Source organism: Triticum urartu, chromosome 5 (assembly GCF_003073215.2).
Source record: "Triticum urartu cultivar G1812 chromosome 5, Tu2.1, whole genome shotgun sequence".
In the NCBI taxonomy this organism is placed as follows: Eukaryota; Viridiplantae; Streptophyta; class Magnoliopsida; order Poales; family Poaceae; genus Triticum; species Triticum urartu.
This window is the reverse complement of record NC_053026.1, coordinates 195,958,492-195,986,042: the sequence shown is the minus strand read 5'-3', so window position 1 is coordinate 195,986,042 and position 27,551 is coordinate 195,958,492. Positions and strand designations below refer to the sequence as shown.

The 27,551-nt window shown below is 50.4% G+C and overlaps 4 protein-coding genes across 4 annotated transcripts; 1 reads left to right on the top strand and 3 right to left on the bottom strand.

The window, feature by feature from the left end:
• The first annotated feature begins 14,537 nt into the window (after window positions 1-14,537).
• LOC125555816 lies at window positions 14,538-16,278 on the top strand. Its single transcript, XM_048718658.1, has one exon. The coding sequence runs from the start codon at window positions 14,955-14,957 to the stop codon at window positions 15,900-15,902; it is 948 nt and encodes a 315-aa protein (XP_048574615.1). The 5' UTR covers window positions 14,538-14,954; the 3' UTR covers window positions 15,903-16,278.
• A 2,616-nt stretch (window positions 16,279-18,894) lies between these two features.
• Window positions 18,895-19,765, bottom strand: LOC125508379 (stress-response A/B barrel domain-containing protein At5g22580-like). The gene is made up of 2 exons (XM_048673077.1): window positions 19,501-19,765; window positions 18,895-19,290 (listed from the first exon to the last, which is right to left on the bottom strand). Exons 1-2 carry the CDS (start codon window positions 19,617-19,619, stop codon window positions 19,083-19,085), a joined length of 327 nt encoding a protein of 108 aa, XP_048529034.1. The 5' UTR covers window positions 19,620-19,765; the 3' UTR covers window positions 18,895-19,082.
• Window positions 19,766-21,170: 1,405 nt separating this feature from the next.
• On the bottom strand, window positions 21,171-22,134 carry LOC125508378 (stress-response A/B barrel domain-containing protein At5g22580-like). Its single transcript, XM_048673075.1, has 2 exons — window positions 21,925-22,134; window positions 21,171-21,657 (listed from the first exon to the last, which is right to left on the bottom strand). The coding sequence occupies exons 1-2, from the start codon at window positions 22,038-22,040 to the stop codon at window positions 21,444-21,446; spliced, it is 330 nt and encodes a 109-aa protein (XP_048529032.1). The 5' UTR covers window positions 22,041-22,134; the 3' UTR covers window positions 21,171-21,443.
• A 630-nt stretch (window positions 22,135-22,764) lies between these two features.
• LOC125508377 (RING-H2 finger protein ATL67-like) lies at window positions 22,765-26,223 on the bottom strand. The gene is made up of 2 exons (XM_048673074.1): window positions 25,650-26,223; window positions 22,765-23,540 (listed from the first exon to the last, which is right to left on the bottom strand). Exons 1-2 carry the CDS (start codon window positions 25,973-25,975, stop codon window positions 23,123-23,125), a joined length of 744 nt encoding a protein of 247 aa, XP_048529031.1. The 5' UTR covers window positions 25,976-26,223; the 3' UTR covers window positions 22,765-23,122.
• Window positions 26,224-27,551: the final 1,328 nt, after the last annotated feature.

Genomic DNA, 27,551 nt, shown 5'->3' with positions numbered 1-27,551 from the left:
TCCCAGAGGGTTTCAAACCCGTAAATATCAAATCATATGATGGCACAAAAGATCCTGCGGTATGGATCAAGGATTATCTCCTTCATATCCACATGGCCTGCGACGATGATTTCCACGCCATCAAATACCTCCCACTCAATCTTAAAGGACCAGCTCAGCATTGGCTTAACATCTTGCCAACAGGATCAATCAGTTGTTGGGAGGACCTGAAAGCCGCATTCCTCGACAATTTCCAGGGCACTTATGTGCGACCCCTAGACGCCGATGACCTAAGTCACGTAATTCAGCAGCCAGAGGAATCGGTCAGGCAATTCTGGACACGGTTCCTAACAAAGAAAAATCAAATATTCGACTGTCCGGATGCTGAGGCCCTAGCAGCCTTCAAGCACAATATCCGTGACGAGTGGCTTGCCCGGCACCTTGGACAGGAAAAGCCGAAGTCTATGGCAGCACTCACGACACTCATGACCCGCTTTTGCGCGGGAGAAGACAGCTGGCTTGCTCGTAGCAACAATATGACCAAGAACCCTGGTAATTCGGATACCAGGGACAGTAGTGGCAGGTTGCGTCGCAACAAGCAGAAGCGCCGCATTAACGGCGACAATGCTGAGGATACGGTAGTTAATGCCAGATTCAGAGGCTCTAAATCCGGTCAGCGGAAAAATCCATTCAAAAGGAATCCTAGGGGCCCGTCCAGTTTGGACCGAATACTCGACCGCTTGTGCCAGATACATGGCACCCCCGAAAAGCCGGCCAATCACACCAACAGGGGTTGTTGGGTGTTCAAGAAGGCAGGCAAGTTAAACGCCGAAAATGAAGACAAGGGGCTGCATAGCGATGACGACGAGGAGCCCCGGCCGCCGAACAACAGTGGATAGAAGGGTTTTCCCCCACAAGTGCGCACGGTGAACATGATATACGCAACCCACGTCCCCAAAAGGGAGCAGAAGCGCGCGTTAAGGGACGTATACGCGGTAGAGCCAGTCGCCCCAAAGTTCAACCCATGGTCCTCCTGCCCGATCACCTTTGATCGAAGGGACCATCCCACTAGCATCCGTCATGGCGAATTCGCCGCATTGGTTCTAGACCCAATTATTGACGGATTTCATCTCACTAGAGTCCTTATGGACGGCGGCAGCAGCCTGAACCTGCTTTACCAGGATACAGTGCGGAAAATGGGCATAGATCCCTCGAGGATTAAGCCCACCAAAACGACCTTTAAAGGCATAATACCAGGTGTAGAGGCCAACTATACAGGCTCAGTCACACTTGAAGTGGTCTTCACATCTCCGGATAATTTCCAAAGCGAGGAGTTAATCTTCGACATAGTCCCATTCCGCAGTGACTATCATGCACAGCTCGGGCGAACCGCATTCGCCAAGTTCAATGCGGTACCGCACTACGCATACCTTAAGCTCAAATGCCAGGCCCTCGAGGAGTAATTACGGTCAATGGAAACACCGAACGCTCCCTCCGAACGGAGGAGCACACGGCGGCCCTTGCAGCAGAAGTACAAAGCAGCCTCTCAAGGCAGTTCTCCAGTCCGGCCATTAAACGACCGGACACCGTCAAGCGCGCCCGGAGTAACCTACAACAAGACCGCCTGGCACGACCCAAGCAGGCGTAGCAATGCGCCCCCAACCCCAGCCCTCGCAAAAATGCAATACCAGTACTTCGCGTACATAACTACGCTCTAGAAATACCATGGGTACAAGGGGAGGGGCACCATCACGGCACGCCCGAAACACGGCTTAAACCGCACCAGGGGCTGCCGATTTTTTAATTTTCTCTTACTTTCAGGACTCCACACTTCGGAAGGCCTGTTCGGCAGTTCAATTGCCGCACAAACGATGCAAGAACCAGGGAAGCAGACAAGCCACGCCACATTACAAAACTCCCAGGTGGTCTCTATCACGAATAGTATACCTGTTTTCGCATACTATTCCGCAGCTTTCCCCTGGAACGGACATGTTACATAATCCAACCTTTTGCTTATCGCATTATTTGTATCGTTCTGCTTTGATCGCAGCCCTCTTTAATAAACAGTGCATAGCTTTTGTCTATTTTGCATTACTCTTTATATATATATATATATATATATATATATATATGTTCCTTAACAACATATTGCACCCGTACACTTTGGTACGGCCTAAATACGCCAGGGGCTTTAGTACCCCTCAATATGGTGTGAGAAGTCCGAACACTTTAACAAGTGCGGCACCCCGAACTTATAGCATTATATGCATCGGCTCCGAATCATGTCTTGGGTCAATAGTTGGGTTTGCCTGGCTCCTATGTTTTGGTGCCTTACGTTCCGCTATATCGGCTAAGGTAGCACTAGGAGAACCACTGCGATTGTGCCCCAGTTGAGCTGGGTCGAGCACCTCAGTGGAGAAAGCTAAAACTGACTGTCATGATGAAGCGAGAGCTGGTCGCTGTTCGAGAGGTTTTTCGAGTTCCTAACGACTTGTGCCGCTTAGAGCGAGGAGCCGGCTCTGTCCGGCCAAGGCGTGGATAGCGCCCCGAACTCAGTCTTCCGAATACCAGGGGCTTCGCCGAAATTTAAAATTAGAATTCTATGGCTAAGTGAGAGTGTTCACGCATTATAGTCTGATTGCCTTGTTCGTTGGGCTGAGCGCCTCCCTTGAAGGACCCAAACATGGGAAAAAGAGCGCTCAGGTTTATCCCCGAACAATCCAGCACTAGCGGCACGGGGGCAGAAGCCGACAACTTGCCATCTCTCAGAATTGATAAACAGCCGCACATAAGGTAATATTTTAAATTCCAACAGCATTGCTTAGCGCATATGAACAAGTTTTCAGCGCGCAGGACAAAACGAGCAAGTTTCACTCAAAAATTACATCCCTAGAACATTCATCCGCCACAAGGCAGGCACCCTTCAGAACATCCTTATAATAATTCTCGGGCTTGCGATGCTCTTTCCCCGGCGGTGGCCCGTCCTTCACAAGCTTCTCAGCATCCAGCTTGCCCCAGTGCACCTTAGCACGAGCAAGGGCCCTACGGGCACCTTCAATGCAAACGAAGCGCTTGATGACTTCGAGCCTTGGATAGGCCTCCACCAGCCGCCGCACCAGCCCGAAATAGCTCCCAGGCAGAGCCTCTCCAAGCCACAGCCGAACTATGAGGCCCTTCATGGCCTGTTCAGCCGTCTTGTGGAGCTCGACCAGTTGCTTCAGCTGGTCGCTCAGGGGCACGGGGTGTCCGGCCTCAGCATACTGAGACCAGAACACCTTCTCTGTCGAGCTGCCCTCCTCGGCTTGATAGAATGCGGCGGCATCGGACACACTCTGGGGAAGATCTGCGAACGCTCCTGGAGAGCTCCGGATTCGGGTAAGTAACAAGTAACTCACGTTTATGTGTTTGCTTTGCATAAAGAATGCCTTACCCGCCGCTATCTTCTTCACCTCATCCAACTCCTGGAGGGTCTTCTGGGATTCGGCCTTGGCAGACTTGGCATTTTCAATAGCCACCGCGAGCTCGGACGCTCGCGTCTTTGAGTCAAGCTCCAAACTCTCATGTTTTTCCATGAGAGCCTGGAGCTCTTGCCGTACCCTGCCAACCTCGGCCTCATACTTCTCCCGCTCGGTGCGCTCCGTGGCCGCCCTCTTCTCGGCCTCGACCAGCGCTTGCTTAAGGGTCGCCACCTCAGACGTGGCCCCTACATTAGCCACGATAATCCTGTCATTTTTTGCAATTGCACCTTTTTATATATATTTAAACAAGGTATTTCTTACCTTCATTGTCCTTGAGCTGCTTCTTGGCACGCCTGAGCTCTTGCTCGGGCCGCTCGAGGTTCTGCTTTAGCGTGTCCACTTCCGCAGTCAGTGCGGCGGACGCAAGCAGAGAAGCCTGCATATGCATATTGACTCCTTTTTGTTAGACTCCTGCGAATTTTATTTGATCCTCTATTCAGCTTTTCTTCCCGAATGCCAAACAGAGCATCAGGGGCTACTGTCTATGCGGTAATATTATTTACACATTCTTTACTTACCTCAAAGCCTGTTAAAAGGCTAGTACAAGCTTCGGTCAGTCCACTCTTGGCGGACTGAACCTTCTGGACCACCGCACTCATAATGGTGCGGTGCTCCTCGTCGATGGAGGCACCTTGGAGCGCCTCCAACAGATTGTCCGGCGCCTCCGTTGGACGGGGGTCACCGGCACGGTGGGCTTGCTCCTCTTAGAAGGAGGTCCCCCGCCGGACTCTGGAACCTTTGAAGGTTCTGGAGCGGTGTCCGGCCTAGAGCCGGACTTGGAGCCCTAGGGGGTTTCATCCCCTTTACTCCTAGAGTCCGGGAGGTCGCCTTGCGGCGCCTCCAGGACCACCTCCTTCCGGCTTGGAACCTGTTGGGACAACACTTCGGTGTCGTCCGTAGGGCGGGGGGAGGAAGCCGTCGGAAGCGAGCTCACATCCGACGAGTCCAGTGAGCCGCTCGACGACGCGTCGAGCCGGTCTTTGGGTGGGTTGCATAAACATATTTGACATAAGGGAAAGCTGTGCAATAAACGAATACTATGATTTACTCTGGTATCCGGATACTTACGATTTTGCCAGGGGCTTGGCCCTGGGCGGCCACTCCTCTCCGCCATCGTCGGCGTCGGTGGAGTAGTCTGGAGGAAGGGTTTTCCCCTTCTTGGACCCTCCGGCCTCCCCAGAGAGGGCGGCCTTCCTTTTCTTCTCCTCCCGCTGGAGGGGGAGAGGTCTCTTCTTATTCCTCCTCGTCTTCACGGGAGGAATGCGCCTCGGAACCGTCGGATGATGGATCCGACACCTCGTGGCGCCGGGCACTCTTTCGAGTCCCTGTGGCCTTTTTCGCGGCCTTCTTCTCCGGCACCACATAGGGTGCCAGAACCAGCAGCTTCGCCAAGCGAGCGTCCGTTGGGCCTTTGGGCAAAGGAGCCAGACAGTTGATCTGTCTGGACGTCACCTGCCAATCCTGTCAAAGGTAAGGGAGCTTAGATCCCGCATGGAGTCAAACTATGAAAAACTGATACCTTGTAAAAGGAAAAAACAGCTTACCGCATGAGCATGACGCTGCGTACTGAATCCGCGATCCTCGGTAGCGGATGCGGGGGCCTCGGCGCCCTTGAAAAGCACCTTCTAGGCATCTTCGTATGTCGTGTCGAAGAGCCTGCTCAGAGTTTGGTGCCGCGCCGGGTCGAACTCCCACAGGTTGAAAGCCCGTTGTTGACACTTGAGGATCAGGTGGATGAGCATAACCTGGACTACGTTGACAAGTTTGAGCTTCTTATCCACCAGGGTTTGGACGCATGTTTGGAGTCCGGTCAGCTCTCCTTTTTTACCCCATGACAGGCCCGTCTCCTTCCAGGAGGTGAGCCGTGTAGGGGGTCCGGATCGAAACTCGGGTGCTGCGACCCATTCGGGGTCGCGCGGCTCGGTGATGTAAAACCACCCTGATTGCCACCCCTTCAGGGTCTCCACAAAGGAGCCCTCGAGACATAAGACGTTCGCCATCTTGCCCACCATGGCGCCTCTGCACTCCGCCTGGTTGCCGCGCACCACCTTCGTCTTGACATTGAAAGTCTTGAGCCATAGGCCGAAATGGGGGCGGATGCGGAGGAAAGCCTCGCACATGACGATAAACGCCGAGATGTTGAGGACAAAGTTCGGGGCCAAATCTTGGAAATCCAGGCCATAGTAGAACATGATCCCCCGGACAAATGGGTGAAGAGGGAAGCCCAGTCCGCAGAGGAAATGGGAGAGGAACACCACCCTCTCATGGGGCCTAGGGGTGGGGATGAGCTGCCCCTTTTCGGGAAGCTGGTACGCAATGTCGTTAGACAAGTATCCGGCCTTCCTCAGTTTTTTAATGTGTCCCTCCGTGACGGAGGAGACCATCCAATTGCCTCCCGCTCCGGACATGGCTGGAGAAGGTTGAGGTGGGGAGTGCGGACTTGGGCGCTGGAGCTCGAGTGCGCGAGAATGGATAAGCAAGGGAGGAAGAAGGCGTAGGTGAAAAGGTGGATCCTTATCCCCTTATATGGGTGGACGCAACTACGTGTCCCCACCAGCCTGGTAAAACTCGCTTATCTCCAAGCGTCATAATCAATGGCGCGGTTGGGTTACCCACGCCCGTATTCATGAGAATCCCAGAATAAGGGGACACGATCTCTGCTTTAACATGACGTGCCAAGGAAACCGCCTCGCATGACGCGCTAAGGTGGGATAATGAAACGACTCAGATAAAGGCTTGGCCGTGGTGTGTCACACTACGGAATACGTCAGCAGATTAGATTTGTGTAAATATTATTCTCTCTATGGCAATATGTGGAAACTTATTTTGCAGAGCCGGACACTATCTTTGTGTTGAAAATCTTCTATGAAGTACTTGGAGGAGGAACCCGCCTTGCAATGCCGAAGACAATCTGCGCGCCGGACTCGTCGTCATTGAAGCCTGGTTCAGGGGCTACTGAGGGAGTCCTGGATTAGGGGGTGTCCTGATGGCCGGACTATACCTTCAGCCGGACTCCTGGACTATGAAGATACAAGATTGAAGACTTCGTCCCATGTCCGAAAGGGACTTTCCTTGGCGTGGAAGGCAAGCTTGGCGATACGGATATGCAGATCTCCTACCATTGTAACCGACTTTGTGTAACCCTAACCCTCTCCGGTGTCTATATAAATCGGAGGGTTTTAGTCCGTAGGACAACATACAGAACAACAATCATACCATAGGCTAGCTTCTAAGGTTTATCCTCTCCGATCTCGTGGTAGATCTACTCTTGTACTACCCATATCATCAATATTAATCAAGCAGGACGTAGGGTTTTACCTCCATCGAGAGGGCCCGAACCTGGGTAAAACTTCGTGTCCCTTGCCTCCTGTTACCATCCGGCCTAGACGCACAGTTCGGGACCCCCTACCCGAGATCCGCCGGTTTTGACACCGACAGTGATGCATATCGTATAACTATACCCACGAATACTTGAGGTGACATTGGAGTATCTAGGTGACATAGGTTTTGGTTGATTTGTGTCTTAAGGTGTTATTCTAGTACGAACTCTTGAATAGATCGATAAGAAAGAATAACTTTGAGGTGGTTTCGTACCCTACCATAATCTCTTCGTTTGTTCTCCGCTATTAGTGACTTTCGAGTGACTCTTTGTTACATGTCGAGGGATAGTTATATGATCCAATTATGTTATTATTGTTGAGAGAACTTGCACTAGTGAAAGTACGAACCCTAGGCCTTGTTTCCTAGCATTGCAATACCGTTTACACTCACTTTTACCACTTGTTACCTTGCTGTTTTTATATTTTCAGATTACAAAAACCTTTATCTACCATCCATATTGTTGTATCACCATCTCTTCGCCGAACTAGTGCACCTTTACAATTTACCATTGTATTGGGTGTGTTGGGGACACAAGAGGCTCTTTGTTATTTGGTTGCAGGGTTGTTTGAGAGAGACCATCTTCATCCTACGCCTCCCACGAATTGATAAACCTTAGGTTATCCACTTGAGGGAAATTTGCTACTGTCCTACAAACCTCTGCACTTGGAGGCCCAACAATGTTTACAAGGAGAAGGTTGTGTAGTACTCCCTCCGTTCGGGATTACTTGTCTCGAATATGGATGTATATAGAACTAAAATACATCTAGATACATCCATTTCTGCGACAAGTAATTCTGAACGGAGAGAGTAGACATCAGGGGGCGCATGTAACACCCTCGATGCGACTATAGCTCCCATGTGTCGAGGCATGACTTAGAGACATAATCGCATTGAAGGCATATGTCGCAAGTTAGGCAATCTTCACAACATCCCATGTAATATGATAATAAAAGGGGAGATAACATAGTTGGCTTACACTCGCCACGTCAATCAAGTACATAAATAACATTACATCATCCAAACACTCATGGCCCGACTACGGCGCCAAAATAAAAGAGAACCCAACATGCGACACGGTCCCGATCACCCCCAACTGGGCACCACTACTGATCATCAAGAAAGGAAACATAGTAACGTTGAGAGTCTTCGTCAAACTCCCACTTGAGCTCAAGCGCGTCTCCTGGAGCGGAATCATCAGGCCCTGCATCTGGTGTAATAGTAATCTGTGAGCCACAGGGACTCAACAATCTCGCACCCTCGCGATCAAGACTATTTAAGCTTATAGGTAAAGCAGGGTAAATATAAGTGGAGCTGCAGCAAGCGACTAGCAAGTATGGTGGCAAACTTATTCGCAAAAGAGAGCGAGAAGAGGAGGCAAAGGGCGAGCGAGAAACTAGAGAAACAAGCTGCGCAAACATTACTCCAACACCGTGTCCACTTCCCGGACTCCGCCGAGAAGAGGCCATCACGGTAACACACTCAGTTGATTCATTTTAATTAAGTTAAGGTTCAAGTTATCTACAACCGGACATTAAAAAATTCCCATCTACCCATAACCGCGGGCACGGCTTTCGAAAGTTCAAATCCCTGCAGGGGAGTCCCAACTTAGCCCATGACAAGCTCTCACGGTCAACGAAGGAATAGACCTCCTCCCAAGACGTTCCGATCAGACTCGGTATCTCGGTTCTTCAAGACACTTCGACAGGTTAAAACAAGACCAGCAACACCGCCCGAATGTGCCGACAAATCCCGATAGGAGCTGCACATATCTCGTTCTCAAGGCACACTCAGATGAGACTAGCCACGAGTAAAACCAACCCTCAAGTTTCCCCGAGGTGGCCCCGCAGGCAGCTCAGTTCGGACCAACACTCACAGGAGCACTGGCCCGGGGGGGTTTAAATAAGATGACCCTCGGGCTCCGGAAACCCAAGGGAAAAAGAGGCTAGGTGGCGAATGGTAAAACCAAGGTTGGGATTGCTAGAAAAGCTTTAATCAAGGCGAACTATCAAGGGGTTCCCATTATAACCCAACCGCGTAAGGAACGCAAAATCCGGGAACATAACACTGATATGACGGAAACTAGGGCGGAAAGAGTGGAACAAAACAGTAGGCGAGAGGCCGAGCCTTCCACCCTTTACCAAGTATATAGATGCATTAAGATAACATGGAAATATGATGATATCCCAACAAGTAAATAAATGTTCCAACAAGGAACGGCCTCCAATCTTCACCTGCAACTAGCAACGCTATAAGAGGGGTTGAGCAAAGCGGTAACATAGCCAATCAACAGTTTGCTAGGACATGGTGTGTTAGAGGTTTGGGAGGCTTGAAAGCAACTGGTAGGCATCGTAGCATTGGCAAAGCAAAAGATCGAGCAAACTAGCATAGCAAAGATAGTAGTGATTTCGAGGGTATGATCATCTTGCCTGCACAGTTGTCAGAGTTGACTGGATCCTCGAAAGCAAACTCAACGGGCTCCTCGTTATCGAACCCATCTCCCGGCTCTACCCAAACAAGACAAACAAGCAACAAAGACACAATCAACCACGTGCAAGGATCAAACAATATGATGCAATGATGATATGCTATGCGGGATGTGATGCGGGATGCATATGCAAGATATGACAGGAAATGCAAGAACCTGGCCTCAACTTGGAAATCCAAGTGTGCCACTGGAAAGATGAGATGAAATCGCTTGAAAACGATATAAAGAACGCTGAATCGGAGTTACGGTTTGGAAATGGCAAGCAATTCAAATATGACACCGGTCTGCGATTTACAGCAAGTAGCCATCTAAATGCAATGAGATGAACATGCTACAGCATCCAAACATGACAACAAAATACATGGCAGGGATGCATACAATATGATTAACAAAAGTCTAGCACTGAGCTACGGCCAATTCATCCATTAACAGGTTCAAACAAGCATGGCAAAAATGCATATGACAAACAGATCTCAGACTTAGTGAAATTAACACTTGTCTGGAATTTCAGATCAGGTAGCCCTCTTCGGAGCAACAAAATTACATGCTACAGGACCTGAACATGGCAAAGTAAAGCATGGCATGGAGCTATTCAAAGAGCTTAACAAAAGTCCCTTAATGACCTTGAGCCAAAAGGGATTAGAAAATACAATTGCAAGCATGTAAACATAGCAAAAACATAATCAGATCACAGACTTGGTAAAAACTGGCACATGCTGAAACATGACTCAAGTAGGCATGTTTACGAGCTCGATGCACTCACCACAGGGCAAGTCATGACAAACTAAGCATACACCCATTAAGAACACACAAAATGCAAGCTAGACATGGCAAGAACAATAGCATAGAATGCACGGATCAACTACAACATCATCAGCAAAATTGCAGACAAGTTGACAATCTGCCCAGATTCACAAAGTAGCAAAAGTAGAGCTCGATTGACTCAAGCTAGGGTGCTCCATAATCGCAAACAAAGACATGGATGGATAGAGCACTACAATATTAACAAAACATTCTTACTGATCATCCTCAAAAGAGGCACGAATCACTAGGAAACAACATGAACATATGGCCATATGAGATAAACAGCTCAAGGACTTAGTAGAATTGCTAAATCCCTGAAAACAGAATTACCAAGTGCACCACTTTGCAAGCTTGTGCTAGTCACCACACACATCACAAAAATACATGGGTTGCACCTCTGGAAAGATGACAAAACCCTAAATAAAACATATGTAGAACATCAGGGCATATCATGCACACATTAATTATGGCAAAAATGACAAAAAGCTAAACGGAGTAGCAGATCCGACAATTATCTCAAGTAGCCCTCTTCTAACAGCATTTCGGGAATCAAGATGAACTCAAATGAAAATGATGCAATGGAATGAAATGATGTACTCTCTGAGATGAACATTTTGATATGCTATATGCATGAATCGAAGCTACGGATGCAAAGTTACGAGGCTATGAACAAGAGCACTTGGATCTGGAATTTCGGGACTTAGAGAAAAAAAACACCTCCGGATCTTGGGTTTCGGTGGCACGCAAACCGAGGCCGACCGGATCGAGCTCGCCGGAGGAGGGAGATGGCCGGAGGGGGGAGAACTCGCCGGAGAGGGGCGCCGGCGACGAGGCGCGGGCCCGGGGAGGCGCGGCCGGGCGCGGGACGGAGGGGCGCGGGCCCGGGCGGCGGTGGTGGCCGCGGGAGGCGGTGCGGCGGCGGTGGAGCACGGCGGGGAGCGGCCGGGCGGCGGGCGGCGGCGAGCGGCGTGGAGGCGGCGGCGACGAGCTGGGCGGCGCGGGGCGGCGGCTGCTCGGAGGAGGCGGCGCGTGGCGTCGGGCCGGGGAGGGCCCCGCCTGGGCCCTGCGGGCCGGAGCGCGGGCGAATGGGCGTGAGCCACGTGGCGGCGGCGGGACAGGTCGGACACGTCCGGTCCGAATCGGACGTGTCCGGTGGCGAGAGGTGGAAGACGACTAGGGTTTCGGGGAGGGGATCCGAGATTTGGAAAGGGGGGTCTTTATATAGGCATAGGAGGAGCTAGGAGAGTCCAAATGAGGTACGGTTTTCGGCCACGCGATCGTGATCGAACGCTCTAGATGATGGAGAGGGCTTAGGTGGGTTTTGGGCCAAATTGGAGGGGTGTTGGGCTGCAACGCACACGAGGCCTTTTCGGTCCCTCGGTTAACCGTTGGAGTATCAAACGAAGTCCAAATGATACGAAACTTGACAGGTGGTCTATCGGTAGTAAACCAAGGCCGCTTGGCAAGTCTCGGTCCAATCCGGAAATTTTTAATCCCCACACACGAAAGAAAGGTAGAAATGACCACCGAAGGAGAACAAAGCGCCGGAATGCAAAACGGACAACGGGGAAAATGCTCGAATGCATGAGACGGACACGTATGCAAATGTAATGCACATGATGACATGATATGAGAAGCATGACAATGACAACAACACACGGAGACAAAAACCCAAACCCGAGAAAATAAAATAACTTAACGCCGGAAACGACAAGAGTTGGAGTACAAATTGAGAAAGTTACATCCGGGGTGTTACAGCGCACCAGCCCACCAGGGGCTGGTTCCCTCCCATATTCAGCCCATTAAGTCCCCCGGGGCAGGTGGCCCCACCCGGTGGACCCTCGAACACCTTTTGGTGGTCCCGGTACAATACCGACAACCCCCGAAACTATTCCGGTGACTGAAACTGGACTTCCCATATATAAATCTTCACCTCCGGACCATTCCAGAACTCCTCGTGATGTCCGGGATCTCATCCGGGACTCCGAACAACCTTTGGTAACCCTATACAATTTCCCATAACAACTCTAGCATCACCGAACCTTAAGTGTGTAGACCCTACGGGTTCGGGAACCATGTAGACATGACCGAGACATCTCTCCGACCAATAACCAACAGCGAGATCTGGATACCCATGTTGGTTCCCACATGTTTCATGATGATCTCATCGGATGAACCACGATGTCAGGGATTCAATCAATCCCGTATACAATTCCCTTCGTCCATCGGTATGTTACTTGCCCGAGATTCGATCGTCGGTATCCCCATACCTCGTTCAATCTCGTTACCAGCAAGTCTCTTTACTCATTCCATAACGCATGATCCCGTGACCAACTCCTTAGTCACATTGAGCTCGTTATGATGATCCATTACCGAGTGGGACCAGAGACACCTCTCCGTCATACGGAGTGACAAATCCCAGTCTCGATTCGTGCCAACCCAACAGACACTTTCGGAGATATATGTAGTGCACCTTTATAGTCACCCAGTTACGTTGTGACGTTTGATACACCCAAAGCACTCCTACGGTATCCGGGAGTTGCACAATCTCACGGTCTAAGGAAACGATACTTGACATTAGAAAAGCTCTAGCAAACGAACTACACGATCTTGTGCTATGCTTAGGATTGGGTCTTGTCCATCACATCATTCTCCTAATGACGTGATCCCGTTATCAACGACATCCAATGTCCATGGTTAGGAAACCACAACCATCTATTGATCAATGAGCTAGCCAACTAGAGGCTCACTAGGGACATGTTGTGATCTATGTATTCACATATGTATTATAGTTTTCGGTTAATACAATTATAGCATGAACAATAGACAATTATCATGAACAAGGAAATATAATAATGACCATTTTATTATTGCCTCTAGGGCATATTTCCAATAGTCTCCCACTTGCACTAGAGTCAATAGTCTAGTTACATTGTGATGAATCAAACACCCATGGAGTTCTGGTGTTGATCATGTTTTGCTCGTGGAAGAGGTTTAGTCAACGGATCTGCGGCATTCCGATCCATATGCACTTTACAAATATCTATGTCTCCATCTTGAATATATTCACGAATGGAGTTGAAGGGACGCTTGATATGCCTGGTCTTCTTGTTAAACCCGGGCTCCTTGGTAAGGGCAATAGCTCCAGTGTTGTCACAGAAGAGAGTTATCGGGCCCGACACATTGGGAATGACTCCTAGGTCGGTGATGAACTCCTTCATCCAGACTGCTTCCTGTGCTACCTTCGAGGCAGTTATGTACTCCGCTTCACATGTAGATCCCGCCACGACGCTTTGCTTGCAACTGCACCAGCTGACTGCCCCACCATTCAAAATGTACACATATCTGGTTTGTGACTTGGAGTCATCTAGATCTGTGTTGAAACTAGCATCGACGTAACCCTTTACGACGAGCTCTTCGTCACCAACATAAACGAGAGACATATCCTTAGTCCTTTTCAGGTACTTCGGGATATTCTTGACCGTTGTCCAGTGTTCCATACCGGAATCAGTTTGGTACCTCCGTACCAAACTTATAGCAAGGTTCACATCAGGTCTGGTACACAGCATGGCATACATAATAGAGCCTATGGCTGAGGCATAGGGGATTGGGAGGCGATCGAGCCTTGTGTCCCATGTGGGCTGGTCCGTCTGCCATGTTCTACTGTTCTTCGTCGGAGACCGCCCCTTCACTTCATCGGTCTTCACCAGTGCTCATGGAGATAGCGGATTGGGGACGCGGTCGTAGGAAGGAAACGACAAGGGTTCGGCCGCCGACGTAGGATAAGTCTTTGGTAGGATAGGGTTTTTTGTTCTATATGTTCGAAATGTAATGAAAATCCACCGTGTTTGCATGAATGTCGTCCGGTTTATATGAAATCCGCCGTGTTTGCACGAATTTCGTTTGGTTTATATGAAATTTGTCGTGTTTGCACAAATTTCGTCCGGTTAGTCCCAATAGTTGTTGAAATGTATGCGCACAGCGTTAGATGGCGGCCTTCAGCATCAGTGTGCGCAGACTCCCCCACCCCCTGTCCGCGGACAGATGCCGGAGCAATTTTACGGGTCCGTGTTGAAGATACCCTTATATTTTTTTAAATAGTATAATATAGATAATAAAGATGGCTGCATGCATCGTCCAAATGCAGAGGCCGAAGGTACATCCTCCTTTTTAAAAAAAATTATAATAAAGATTTTTGTTCCAAGAGACGGAACAAATGCATGTCTATTTTTTATCTAAAGAAATTACAACCATCAATTGTGTTTTGAAACACATGAATGTTACTCCCCCTTATTCATATTACTTGTCGTTCAAACGGCATACGTTTTTGTTTAAGTAGAATGAACTTTCACACATTTTCTACAAATCTTGGCATAATAATAATAATAATAGTAATAAACCTCTAATAAATATACATACAGGCCCAGACAAATACTGGTAGGATCGGACGGCTCGTGTCCTCCCGTTCCCGATCGGACGGCGGGATCCGCAGGCGGGCAGACTTAAAGCGGAAGGTTCCTCCTCCTCCGGCTCGTCGCCACCTCCGCTCCGGCAGTTACCGGTTCGCTGCTGCGCGTGCCACCCTCGCCGCCGGGTTGCCATTATGAGTTGAGTTGGAGCCCGATCTCCCCGTCCCCGTTGTGTTAGCCCCACCCCCACCACCTTCTCACTCATAACTCCCTCCCCCTCCCCCTCCCCGCCTCCTCCTACTCCTCCCTCGCTTCCTGGCGCGGCACCCGCACGCCGCAGCGCAGATCTCCTTCCCCGAGGAGGAGGAGGAGGAGGAGATGGTGAGCGCGTCCAGCCTGCTGCTGCCGTCCTCCATGCGCGACTTCGCCTCCTGCATCGGCGACGGCGCCGTCCGCGTCGCCTGCGCCAGCCCCTCCTCCACCCTCACCTCCGGCGGCTCCGGCTCCGGCGCCGCCTCCACCCTCGCCGTCACGGCGTCCTACCGCGCCACGCCCCTCAACTCTGGCGCCTCCTCTGCACCGCTGCTGTTTCGCCTCACCTGGGCCCACTCCCCGGTGGGCCCCACACTGTCGTTTGCTCCATCCGCCGCTGCGCCTTCCGTTCTCCTTCGCAGGCGCAGGGGCACCCGCTCCTTCACTCTGGCGGACGGCGGCGGCGGCGATGCGGATGATGCGGAGGCCCCCATGCTCGCCCTCTTCTGGGACCTCACGGCGGCGCGGTACGACCCCGGGGCGTCGCCGGAGCCGCTCTACGGCTACTTCGTCGTCGCCGTGGCCGGCGCAGAGGTCGTGCTCGCGGTGGGCGACCTGGCCGCGGAGTTCGTCAAGACCAAGTTCGAGGGCCAGATCTCCAAGGCGCGGTGCCTGCCGGTGTCGCGCAGGGAGCGCGTCGTGGTCGCCGACCCGGCGGCAATGCACACCGCGAGGGTGCGGTTCGCGGAGGGCGGGCCGGAGCACGAGGTGAGCGTCGGGTGCGCCACCAGCTCCGGGGGAGGGGAGGAGCTGTGGGTCAGCGTCGACGGGAAGCGGGCGGTGCAGGCGCAGCGGCTGCGGTGGAACTTCAGGGGCAACCAGACGGTGTTCGTGGACGGCGCGCCGGTGGACGTCATGTGGGACCTCCACGGGTGGTGGTTCCGGGACCCGCCGGGCTGCGCGGTGGTGATGCTCCGGGCGAGGACCGCGCTGGAGAGCCGGCTGTGGCTGGAGGAGGAGGGGGCGGCGCCGGGGTTCTCGCTCGTCGTGCAGGCCTTCAAGGCCCCGCCATGATCTCCATGACGAGGTTCCGCTTCCGCTTGCTCCTCACTCTGGCTATGGCTGCGCTACCTCTACCTGCCCATTTGGGAAAAGGTAGTTGATCGAATTTAGCAAAACCAAGACGAATGCTGTGTTTGGTTGGTGTTAATTTACAGCTCTAGACATATATAGCATGTTTTTAGAGGGACAATAAGCAAGCTTGGGATGAAAGTGAAACATAATTCATGGATCATTTTAGGTGGTATACTCAGAGAGAGAGAGAGAGAGATTTACTGCGAGTGTGCAGTGCAGGATTCATCCCCTTTGTTTGTTTTCCCTCTTTTTATCCCAACCATTTTTAGTGGTGTGTGCTCGTACAGTTGACAAATAATTATACAACATTTCAGAATCTTGATTCTGCTCTTCTCTTCTGTGTGATCAAGGTGGGTGCTCGTAGCTCAATACTCATCATTGGTTGCCTTGCAATATGTTCCTTCCGTCCTAAAATTCTTGTCTTACATTTGTGGTCTTACATTTATCTACATACGAACGAAAGTACCAGCAGCAACAGCAGTCGTGATTCTGGCGCTGTTTTATACGGGTGATTTGTGTCTGTCTGCATAAATTCTGCAATTCAGCTCTGGGGTTCCCACAATCTTTTTTTTTCCGGGGGGCGTGTTCCCACAATCTGAGATCCATCAGAGCATCTACAACAAATTTGACTACCTGCACTGCACTGTATGTCCGCGGACGTGTCTGATGGCCTCTCATTTGTCCGCCACTACAACCACACCCCTCGTTTGCAAACCCCTATTCTCATTTGTCCGCCACTACAACCACACCCCTCGTTTGCAAACCCCTATTTCCATACTCATCCATGCAATGCAACGTTGAATTCATCATGCATAGATAAAACGAGCTACATTTGAAAGAAAAGTTCCCTACTTCTACTTTGTCGTCGTCGGAGTTGTAGATGACACCCTTGCCGAAGCCGCTGGCCTCGTGATCATTGGCTGCAGGGCGGAGCTCTGGGGCCTCCTCCTCATCGTCCTCGTTCATGAATAGCCGCTCATGCCTCACGTCGGCGAGGTGGATACGGCGGCGGTTCGCCACCAACACCCGCTCGAACAGGAGCGACTCCAACATGGCTTGGTTTTCAGCCACGAGGATGGGATTGGCGATGAGCGCCTGAATGCGGTAGCTTGCTTCGCCTCCAACTACTGCGAGGGTGGAGCTAGAGTGGAAGCGGACGAGGGAAGCGGTGGCGCGGACGGGAGAGGGGCGGATAGGTTTACCCTTGTCGTTCGTCTTAAATAGCCGGATTTGGTTCCTCAGACGACAAGCCGGAGTGACCATCGATGGAGGAACCTGTTGGACTGATGGTCAGCAGATGTTGTGTCCGGGTGTCCCGTATTCGCCCCACATATAAGCTGAATATGAGGGGTGTCGGCCTAGCGTTTGGGCTGAGCTTGGGGTTCCGATTGGGTGACGTTTTTTAGTCCTAGCCTGTCGGGTTGTCCGCATGAACTTTGGTGGAAAAATGAGGGGTTCGATTGTAGATTTTATTCAGAAATAATTAGTCCCTTTTTCTTATTTGGTGCTCTCACAGGGTCTATCAACATGTCTTGCGTCATGGTGTTCTCACTCTCTTGTCATGTAGAGTAATTTGTACGGCACATTGGACCCATATATAGTTGTCCACATTAGTAATTTGTCATGGGAATTTCCTTTTGGTCTGTGACTCTACTGTATAGCTGGTGCTGGACAATTGCACATGGTCTTGGACATAGTACAGTAGTAGTATAATCTAGAGTGGAGTGTGTTGATTTCACATTGGTCCCAGCTGCTGCCCCAGGATAGGAGGTAGTAGTGACTGTTTCCCTCCCCTCACTCACACACACACTCGTGAGATCCTCGCTTGCTTTTCTTTCTTCTTCTCACGAGAGAATTATCTGTGTCATGCATTCTTTGGTTGCTGATGTTTGTTGTGTCTTGAATGTTTGTTGCCCCTTTTCCCATTCGGTGCGAAGTTGCGAGCACAAGGCACACAGCACCCCGCGTGTGAGGTGCTCGTCGCCATCATCGGCTCTACACCACACTTCACTCTGCTCGCCAAGCAATCACGCTGGCACGCCTTACGTGCCGTCCTCGTACGCTTGCCACAACTGCAGCATTCTGTTGCCATGTTGCACGAGTCCCTCAAGAGATTTTCCTTTCGTTGTTGCTGCGGAGTAGATTTCGTTGCTTTGCTTTTGGGTAACATTGGACACCTTGTATAGCTGCGTGATAGTAGTATGCTCTTCTCAACCATTTGTGACCTGGACGTATGCGTTAAAGTGGCGGGGCTATCGCTCCATTTCTCCATTGCTGTACGTCTAACAAAGTAGATAGATGGGGAGAGCCACCGCAAGGTTTACGCTTGCAAGTCTTGTCAAGCCTCCGCTCTGCCTCTACGTGGATGATATCTGCAGGTATGATATGATGCTGACGGGTGACTTGCGGGAAGCTGAAAGTAACGACCTCGTTTGCCCGGGTTTCTCCTCGTCACCTCTAAGTCTTGAGTCTCAATTTGTTGGAGGATCATTATCTCTATCTTACCACCGGTTGCGTATATTTCCAAGGGTTCCTCCTTGTATGACATATCACCCGTTTACTCGTGGCCGGCATCCATATCTAACACAGACGGATACACTGACCGTCAGAATTCAGCACTCCTTACGTTTCTAAATGCTGTTGCTGGTGCGACTTTTTAGGCATTATTAACACCGTCAGGAAGTTTCAGTGCGCCCTTGGTAAGCTCTGCAGTTGCCTCCTCTGAAGGCTAAGTAGAAAGATAGCTCCCCAGCATCCCCCAAAAGGAAAACCGAGAAAGATAGCACCGCTTCTCAAGGACAGCAAGTTAACTGCCAATGTAAATGGCTTCACATGAATGTACTCACGCGCATCCCACTGCCCAGTGTTCACCACTGTGCTACCAGTATAGTAGAGATCCATCAATCGTCATGAAGACCGAAATGCCAAGAAAAACAAACGAAAATCGCACAAGTTTATTCAAGGGTGGATCACCAAACAACTTTTCAGGGGAACACGCGGCGTTACAGTCTTACAGGCAGCTGCACCAGCTAAACACTGAAGCAGCAGGACAAGCAGAGAAAGGAGGCTCAGGTACTCCCATGCTTGGTGATAGTTGTTGGTAGAGATAGTGGAGGCGGATCAGGCAAGCGGCGGCGCCGGCTTAACGAAGACTAAGGGGAAGTCCATGACGACGACCTTGTCGAGCGCCGCCATGAAGGTGGCTGCGAAGGCAGTGTGCTTCTCGTGGCCCATGCACGCCGCCAGGTCCTCGGCGCTGGCGAAGGTCATGACGAAGACGTGGGTGAAGCCCTGCGTGAGCGCCTCCTGGTTCAGCACGTCCTTGCCCCTGCAATATGCATGGTGTCAAGTGCTACTAAAACCAAGTTGAAGAAATCACTATATCGATGAATGAAGTATGATGCACGCAATCTTGATCTTTTACTGTATGCTGGCCTCCAGAAAGAACTTTTGCTCACTGGTTTATAGCACAAAGTTCTTCAGAAGAAATGTAGCATTAGATTCTAGATACATACTACATTAAAGTATTTACGCGTACCACCCAAAGTATTTGACGGTGTCGAGCTCCGCGGCGAGCTTGGTGAGCTCCTGGATGATGTCCTCCACCACGACGCCTTCCTTGAACTTGGCCATGCAAAGGTGCTTGAACTCCGCCATGGCCCAAAGACAAAGGAGCTAGCTTTCTCTTTTCTCCCTTCCCTCCGGCCGGTGGGCGGTGGCTTTGCTTGCAGTGGCAGAGGCTGCTATGATCACGCCGTTTTAAAGCCGGGAGCTCTGCCCAGATTTGCGCACGGTGACGGTGAGGGCCACCACCGCCCACAGGAATCACTCACTCAGTCTAAAGCTTGTGAGGCATTTTTCTTCCTTTCTCTTGCCACCAGACTCGACTTAATCATTTCGGCACAGGAGGTGAAGGCCGACCATGCTACTGCTGCATTGAGCACAGCACAGCACACTGTTAGATCTAGCTAGCATGGCTGCATGAGCCTCTCAAGCCTGAACCATGATTGCACCCGATCCGAGCGACATCGGCATCAGCGCGCAGGCCCCACCGGGATCTGCATGCCTGCTTTCATAGCAGAGCAGAGGAGAGGAGAATGAGATGTCAACATTCCGGAGTTTGATCTTTGTGATCTTGAATCTTGGATCAGAGCTGCTTAGCGTTATGCGTGTTTCCCACCAATCTAGATGATGCTTGACCAGTTCATCTCATCAGACCAGTTAGGTCGCTCACTCACCAAGACCAAGGTAACTTGACGAAGAATAGACACTGAATCCAGGTACATGGAAACAAGATGGCACCTAATGTTGATGGAGATTGCACCACGTGTGCCATGCGGTGATGTTGATGCTAATCAATTCTCGTCGTGCTGATGCATCAGTGAGACACCTTCAATCTTTCAGTCCGAGCAACATCTCTCTCCTAGTCTCTACAGGTCACCAATTTTACTAGAGTTGGCCTAAGCACATACAAACCTGTGGACTGTGGGGTGCAGTTTTCATCGTTTCAGTTATCTGCTACACATGTTTTCATTTTTTGAAAGTAAACCCCGTTTCATCGTCAATCTTTTCCCCAAGGGAAAACTAGCATTTCATCGACCCTTGATCACTTTCAGCCTTCTTTCGATTCGACGGTATTACCATTTGACAAAGTCTGCAGTAACTCCTGACGTTTTTGACTATTAACAAGAATACAAGATGAGATGGTTGTGTGCATCGGGCCGACCCTCATTCCTGGTAAATAATGAAGGAGAAGGCAAGAAAGATAGCACAGCTCAACCACCCCAGGGGCATCAATTGAACGCCCAATGTAAATGCCTTCACATGAAAATTCTGACATCTTACTGTTTATCAATGCCTTGTGTTTCATTAATGAAACTTACATAGTCACATCTTACGACAGGCTACCTCACCGAGACCATCCGGCATGAGGCGCAACTCTGGGCTCGTGCCAGAGCCAACAGGCTACACAACAGTGCCCCATTTTTCTCGCCGCTCAGGTGTTGCACTTAACGCAGTGTTGTCGTGTCCGTCCCTAAGTGCAATACCCGATCTTGTATTTCTTTCTACCTATCAATGAATGATACCGAAGCTTTGCGCATTCGCGAAAAGACATTGCCAGAGTTTTAAGTGTTTACGCAATAGTGGTCAGCACGAGTGAGCCATTACAGATCAGATATCCATCAATTCATCATGAAGACCGAAAAGTAAAGCAAAACCAGCGATGTTTATTCAAGGGCGATAACCAAGCAACTTTTGAGCGACGGAATGCACGGAATAGAGTTACACCTTACAGTGGCTTTACAGGCCAGAAGGCCGGTGAACGCCGTAGCAGCAGGACAAGCAAGCAAAAATAGGAGGCTTTAGGTACATCACAGCTGAAATGGTAGGCACCTTACAGTGGCTGGCGATGGTAGATGCTTATACTTGCTCAGTAGTAACAGACAGATACTGCTACAGGGGGTGGTGGGGGTGTATCATTCAGGCGGCCTCAGGCGATGGCGCTGGCTTGGCGACGACGAAGGGGAAGTCCAGGACAACCACCTTGTCGAGCACGGCCATGAAGGTGGCGGCGAATGCAGAGTGCTTCTCGTGGCCCATGTACGCCGCCAGGTCCTCGGCGCTGGCGAAGCTCATGGAGAAGACGTGGGTGAAGCCCTGCGTCAGCGCCTCCTGGTTCAGCACGTCCTTTCCCCTGCAACCCAACACAAGCAACACTCAATCAATGATATACTCCTATCTCTTGTCTTGTCAGATAAACTCTAGATGGATAGAAGCACTTATGAGTGGCGATGCCTAATCTTGATCTGGTGTCGCCGAATTAGACTTAGAGATGGTTTTGGTCATCGGTGCAAGATTTTAGGGTTCTTGAAAAAAAGAAAAGATGTAGCGGACAGGTTGAAGTGCAATGTGCAGTGAGGTTGGAATCCCTTTTCGGAACAAATGAGATGCAAATGCATACCACCCGAAGAATTTGACGGTGTCGAGCTCCGCGGCGAGCTTGGTGAGCTCCTCAATGATGTCCTCCACCACCACGCCCTCCTTGAACCTTACCAGGCACAGGTGCTTGAACTCCATGGCTCAACAAGTCACAAGTGCAAAGCTAAGCTAAAGCTTTCTCCTCTGGCGGCTTTGCACTTTGCAGCGGATGCGTATCATCACGCCACGGCGCTGGCCGTTTTATGGACGGGATGGGAGCTCTACTCCGGTGAGGGCCACCACCACCGACAGGAATCACCCTCTGTAAATAGGCTTATTTATTTTTTCTTCTTCTTGGCAGTACACTTGTAGTTGTAGACAATGTCATGTCCCTGCTATGCTGTTGGTCTGGAGCACACTGTTAGATCTACCACGAGCCATGAGTGGTCCCCACCGGACCAACACCGGTGTGTGGGGCCCACAGGGGTCTGCTTTCAGAACAAGCATCATCATCATCATCATTGTGGTGTTAGATGTTGTGATCCCGAATTCTGGATCAGAATTATGCAGCACTGTACTGGTTCCAGTTCCCTGCAGTGTAGGTCAGTTAACCTCAAACCAGCCAATGGCAATTGGGTTAAGTCACTTAACCATGGTGAGTTGGAGAAACCATACACTGAAGCAGCAGCACGCTGCTACTTCCAAGCGGATGCAAACAGGACACCAGCTAATAATGATGCTGTTCATGAAGAATTCTCTTATGGATGCATGAGCGCGACATCTTCAAAATGTTTGTTAGATCATCAGTTCATGATCTGCATTAAAACAGTCGTCTCAACCAACAAATCAAGATGCCCTACCCATCCTGTTTGTTCAGCTCATCTGCATTAAAACAGTCATCTCAATCAATATGTTTGTAGCTGTTTTGAATTGGTACATGCACTGATGATGATGCTCCTACAACAACAATTCTCAGTGGCCTACCATAGATGGATACAATGGACTGTTTTCAGTCAAATTATCGAGCAAATGTGGCTTTTCGACAAGAAACCCAAAAGATTTCTCATATTTACATCGGACCCGCGAGAATCTAACCTATAACAGACATCCGTCCGTCCACATGGGCAGATGTTTCCAAGTTTACAGGTTGTTCACAAAAGAAACTCCAAGCAGCTACTTGCCGGAGCTTAGCTGGGGAGATCACGACCTGCTGAGTACACGAGGACTCTCCATGTGCTGTTTTACTGTTTGGTTGTTATTTCGCCGGGAGAGGTAACCTCAGACAGCGTCAAGTTGTCTGGCCCATCCAAGGATGGGCCGAGTACTGTCCGATTCGCCTGGTCGCGTTCGTTTTGAAGAACCTCTGATGCCCTTGGCGAATGCCCCGTGCCGACAAACAGGTAATGGCACGGATCCGATATTGATGCTTCAGGGGAATAAGGAGGTATAGGTATAGGTATAGGTATCACCACTGCACTTGGTAAGGGAGGCGGGATTTGCTTGCTATCGGGATAGTCAGACAGTGAAATTCTACAGACTGGGCACGTTGAATGCTGCTTTAGCCAAGCATCTATGCACACCATATGGAAATTGTGGCCACAGTAAGGAAGAGTGCGGAGCACATCTTTGTCCTCGTATTCTGCAAGACAGACAACACACCTGCGAGCAAAGACACAAACAGTTCAGAGTCTAGATTTTGGTGTAATCAGGAAGAATTGCTAAAAAAAACCTAGCACAAGAGAATGGAAATACAGAATAGAACAGACTAACAGATGCACACACTGTCAATTAGTGAGCCTTTATATAAATAAAAAGATACTAGCCCAGCAAAGCAATGAAGTTTGAAGGACAAATCTGAAAATGGTCAATTAGTGATGCGTATATAAAAATAGGCAAGCAATTTCGGTTGCTATGTTTATTTTTTGGAGTTTTAGGGGAATAATGTGTTTTCTTAGAAACCTTGGTTCTAAATACGTCAATGTGTTTGGTATCAACAAATACAACAGATTTGTAAACCGTGGTATCTCCACTACCATGTTTTTCTTTTGGTAGGGCTAGAAAAAGAGGTCTCTTCCTCTTTTTTTCTAAACCAAACCGAGAAAAACTGCGGTTTTTAGAAACTGAAGTGTTCATTGCCCATGCATTGGAATACTGAGCTTAGATTACTACGGTTAAACTGTGCTGCCAAAGGCTAGCTGGCAAACTGGATGGAACGTAGTGTTTGTTACTAGATACTAAACACAAAAGTGAATCACACAATTGGTGCAAGTAAAGATTACTTCTTCATCCCATAATATAAGATGCAGTTTTGCTAAAGCACATCTAGATGTGCCATAAGTATTGCACATGTAAGTCCTATGTCATTGATCTTACGTCGAGATTCGTGTGGATATTTCCCTTTTTCTTTTTTCTTTTCTCTTTATGCTTGATTCACTCACTTAGATGTGCAATAACTAGAGCACATCTAGATGTGCCCTAGACACACCCTATAAGATGCTATTACAACAATTGTACTCATATACTGGTTGTAGTAACATCTTATATTGTGGGACGGAGGGAGTAGTAAATGATGTGCATCCAGCGAAAGACCTGTTCAACTAACAGCGAAGGATTAGATCGGACATCAGACCACCAAGCCAGTCCTAGCCTCCCTCTAATTAAGCACATGTGAGTACTCAATATACTTAATTGCGATGCCTCATTATTCCTCAGTACGATTTTATTCAGGGGCAGCTCAAAGATATTTGTATTCCAATTATATGTTATTAATCGAGTGGTCTTATCTGTCCAATGAAAATGAAATCTCAGGGACCTCATGGTTCAATAGTCAATCCCCGTTAAACACCATAATCAGGACTCTTGTACTAAAAAGGTCACATAATTTATCTTAGGCACCAACATGCTCAAGGACATTACCTATGGTACTAAAAGAATCTAAAAACACTCTCAAGGACAGCTTCATTACTACAAGAGAGGATCCATCTCCCCATGTGGCATTGCTGCTTGAAGATTTTTCAGTAGTAAGTATTTCTCTATGGCTATGTAGACTGGCATGATCAAATACTCATGCTGAGAAGTGGTCAGAAGAATGCAAATACTTGCCAAAGATTACTGAGGACAATGGTGGGTAGTTTATACCTAGGATAATTACCCCTTTAGGCAGTATGCTTGTACCAACTAACGCCGAGCAAAGCTCAACAATTCTTTATCCATATAGTATAGTCTATGGTAAAGTCGTTAACAAACACCAAAAGCATGAATTTTCGTATGAATAAAACTAGAATTCATATTAGCTAATAATGTGTTACCGGCTTACATTATTCAGGAAGCTGGAACTGAACCATGGCATATCCCAGTCCCACCTCCGTACTAATATTAGAACTCTAACCAAAAAGCATTTCACATGTATGTGGGGGATTCGGTGCTCACAGCACTAGTATCCAAAAGAATCACTAATCTTCACCTTACAATAATGATAGTGAGATCCCTCTTTTGCCACTCACTGAGTGCGCACTCACAGCTAGAAGCTCCTAATTGCAGCGTTGGTTGCCCCAAATCAGTGGCCTAACTAAGAGGATCAACTAAAACCAGCGCGACCGAACTGCAATTCCGATGAATACGAGGGAGGTACTGACTAAATGGCGCTGCACAGTGGAGTAGATTCCAAGTTTAGGCGGCAGGCAACGCAAGGAAGCGCACGGCACGGCACGGGGACGGATTGGAATCGGCGATGGTTGGAGCAAAGGCAGATCGAGGAGGAGCACTTACTGCGGGGCCGCGTCTGAGGAGTCGGAGTCGGAGGATGCGGCAGCTGCGAAGGCGCGGGTGGGGAAGGAGGCGACGGCGGCCAGGTCGAGCCCCCCGGCGCCGGGCCCAGCCGCGGCCTGGGCTCCCAGGCGGTCGACCTGGACGGCGAAGAAGTAGTTGGCGGCGAGGGGCGGGAAGCCCGGCGGGAGCGGCGAGGCGCGGGAGCGGCGGCGGCGGCGGCGCACGAGCGCGCAGACGAGCCTGGAGCAGACGAAGACTATGAAGAGGACGCTGACGCAGAAGCCGAGCAGCGTGAGCACCATGCTCGTGGACACCCCCGACGCCATGGCGCGGCCGGCGCCGGGCGGCGGGTGGGAGTGCGGGTGCGAGTGTGGGCGCTGCCGCTGCTCTGCTCTCCCCTGTCTGCCTGTCTCTCGCTCTCTGTCTGGGTGGTGTGAGTTGTGTTAATAAATGGGATCTGCGTATGCTGCGCACTCACGCCGTTGGGTTGGGCATTCAGGAAGTCGTTGCGTGTCGCGTGGGTTTTTATCCATTCACCCGGGAACGGGAATGGGAGGGGGATGCGATGCGGTGGTGGGGGCGGAGGCGGATCCCGATCGGTGGCCTTCAAGGAGGGGGAAGAAAGGCTGTGTGTGTGGATGCAGCGGGCGGGGCCGTGACACTACGGCGCCAGCGGCAGATAGATAGACACGAATAGGACGGATGGGCGGAGCGGCGCAAAAGGGAAAGATACCGTGTCGACTTGATCACGCGAGGCGAGATAGGTGATGAGGCGTGAGGTTTCAAGCCACGAAACCAAAGCCTGGCCAAGCAGCGAGTCAGCGGCCGAAAGTTGACAAGGATTTTTCACACAAAAGCAAAACCTTTTTTTTTGGAGATGCGGGGTATCGATCCCCGTGCCGCTCGCATGCTAAGCGAGCGCTCTATCATCTGAGCTACATCCCCGATTGAGGGCATTCTTCATTTTGACCCTAATTATATTCTTTTTCTAGGTTGACATTTGCCTCGAAAACGTCCCGCTCAATGATTGGAATGATGCTGTCACGGCGCAGGTGCTCGGGCCGAACACCTTTGTGCACTTCTTCGACATCGCCTCCGTGCAATGCGAAGATGCCGCCACGCTCAATATGTGGGCTTGGTTGGCGGACCCTAGCAAAATTCTCAAGGTGCAGACCATCACCTTCACCTACAACCAGCCGTCGGCGGGCACCGCCCTGTCCTCGCCGTCGGTCGCCAAGGGCTATGTCGGCACGTCCTGGTCCACCTGGACCTGATCGAGGATTACCTCCCAAACTCGAATAGCCGCATCCCTCGACGCCCTCGCTCGCACCCCCCCCCCTTTTCAGCTAGCGCTACAGCGTCGTGGACGGTGAGGCCCGCACCCATGACCGCCAGGTGGCGCGTGAGCGACGTCGAGACCACGACTACCGCGACAGAGATGGCGACCACGATGGGCGTGGCAGGCGTGAAGACCGTGCTGGGGAACGTAGTAATTTTAAAAAAAAATCTACGCGCACGCAAGATCATGGTGATGCATAGCAACGAGAGGGGAATGTGTCGTCCACGTACCCTCGTAGACCGTTAAGCGGAAGCGTTATGACAACTCGGTTGATGTAGTCGTATGTCTTCACGATCGACCGATCCTCAGTACCGAACGTACGACACCTTCGCGTTCAGCACACGTTCAGCTCGGTGACGTCCCGCGGACTCACGATCCAGTAGAGCTCGGGGAAGAGTTTCGTCAGCACGACGGCGTGGTGACGATGTTGATGAAGCTACCGTCGCAGGGCTTCACCTAAGCACCGCTACGATATAACCGAGGTGGATTATGGTGGAGGGGAGCACCGCACACGGCTAAGAGATCAACAGATCAATTGTTGTGTCTCTGAGGTGCCCCATGCC

Bases quoted from the DNA above. Each gene is read 5' to 3' on its own strand.
- LOC125555816 (XM_048718658.1), top strand. From the start codon at position 14,955: ATGGTGAGCGCGTCCAGCCTGCTGCTGCCGTCCTCCATGCGCGACTTC.
- LOC125508379 (XM_048673077.1), bottom strand. From the start codon at position 19,619: ATGGCGGAGTTCAAGCACCTTTGCATGGCCAAGTTCAAGGAAGGCGTC. The intron at 19,291-19,500 runs GTACGCGTAAAT...TGCATATTGCAG, and splicing joins ACCGTCAAATACTTTGGGTG to GGGCAAGGACGTGCTGAACC.
- LOC125508378 (XM_048673075.1), bottom strand. From the start codon at position 22,040: ATGGAGTTCAAGCACCTGTGCCTGGTAAGGTTCAAGGAGGGCGTGGTG. The intron at 21,658-21,924 runs GTATGCATTTGC...GTTGGGTTGCAG, and splicing joins ACCGTCAAATTCTTCGGGTG to GGGAAAGGACGTGCTGAACC.
- LOC125508377 (XM_048673074.1), bottom strand. From the start codon at position 25,975: ATGGCGTCGGGGGTGTCCACGAGCATGGTGCTCACGCTGCTCGGCTTC. The intron at 23,541-25,649 runs GTAAGTGCTCCT...CTTTGCTCGCAG, and splicing joins TCCTCAGACGCGGCCCCGCA to GTGTGTTGTCTGTCTTGCAG.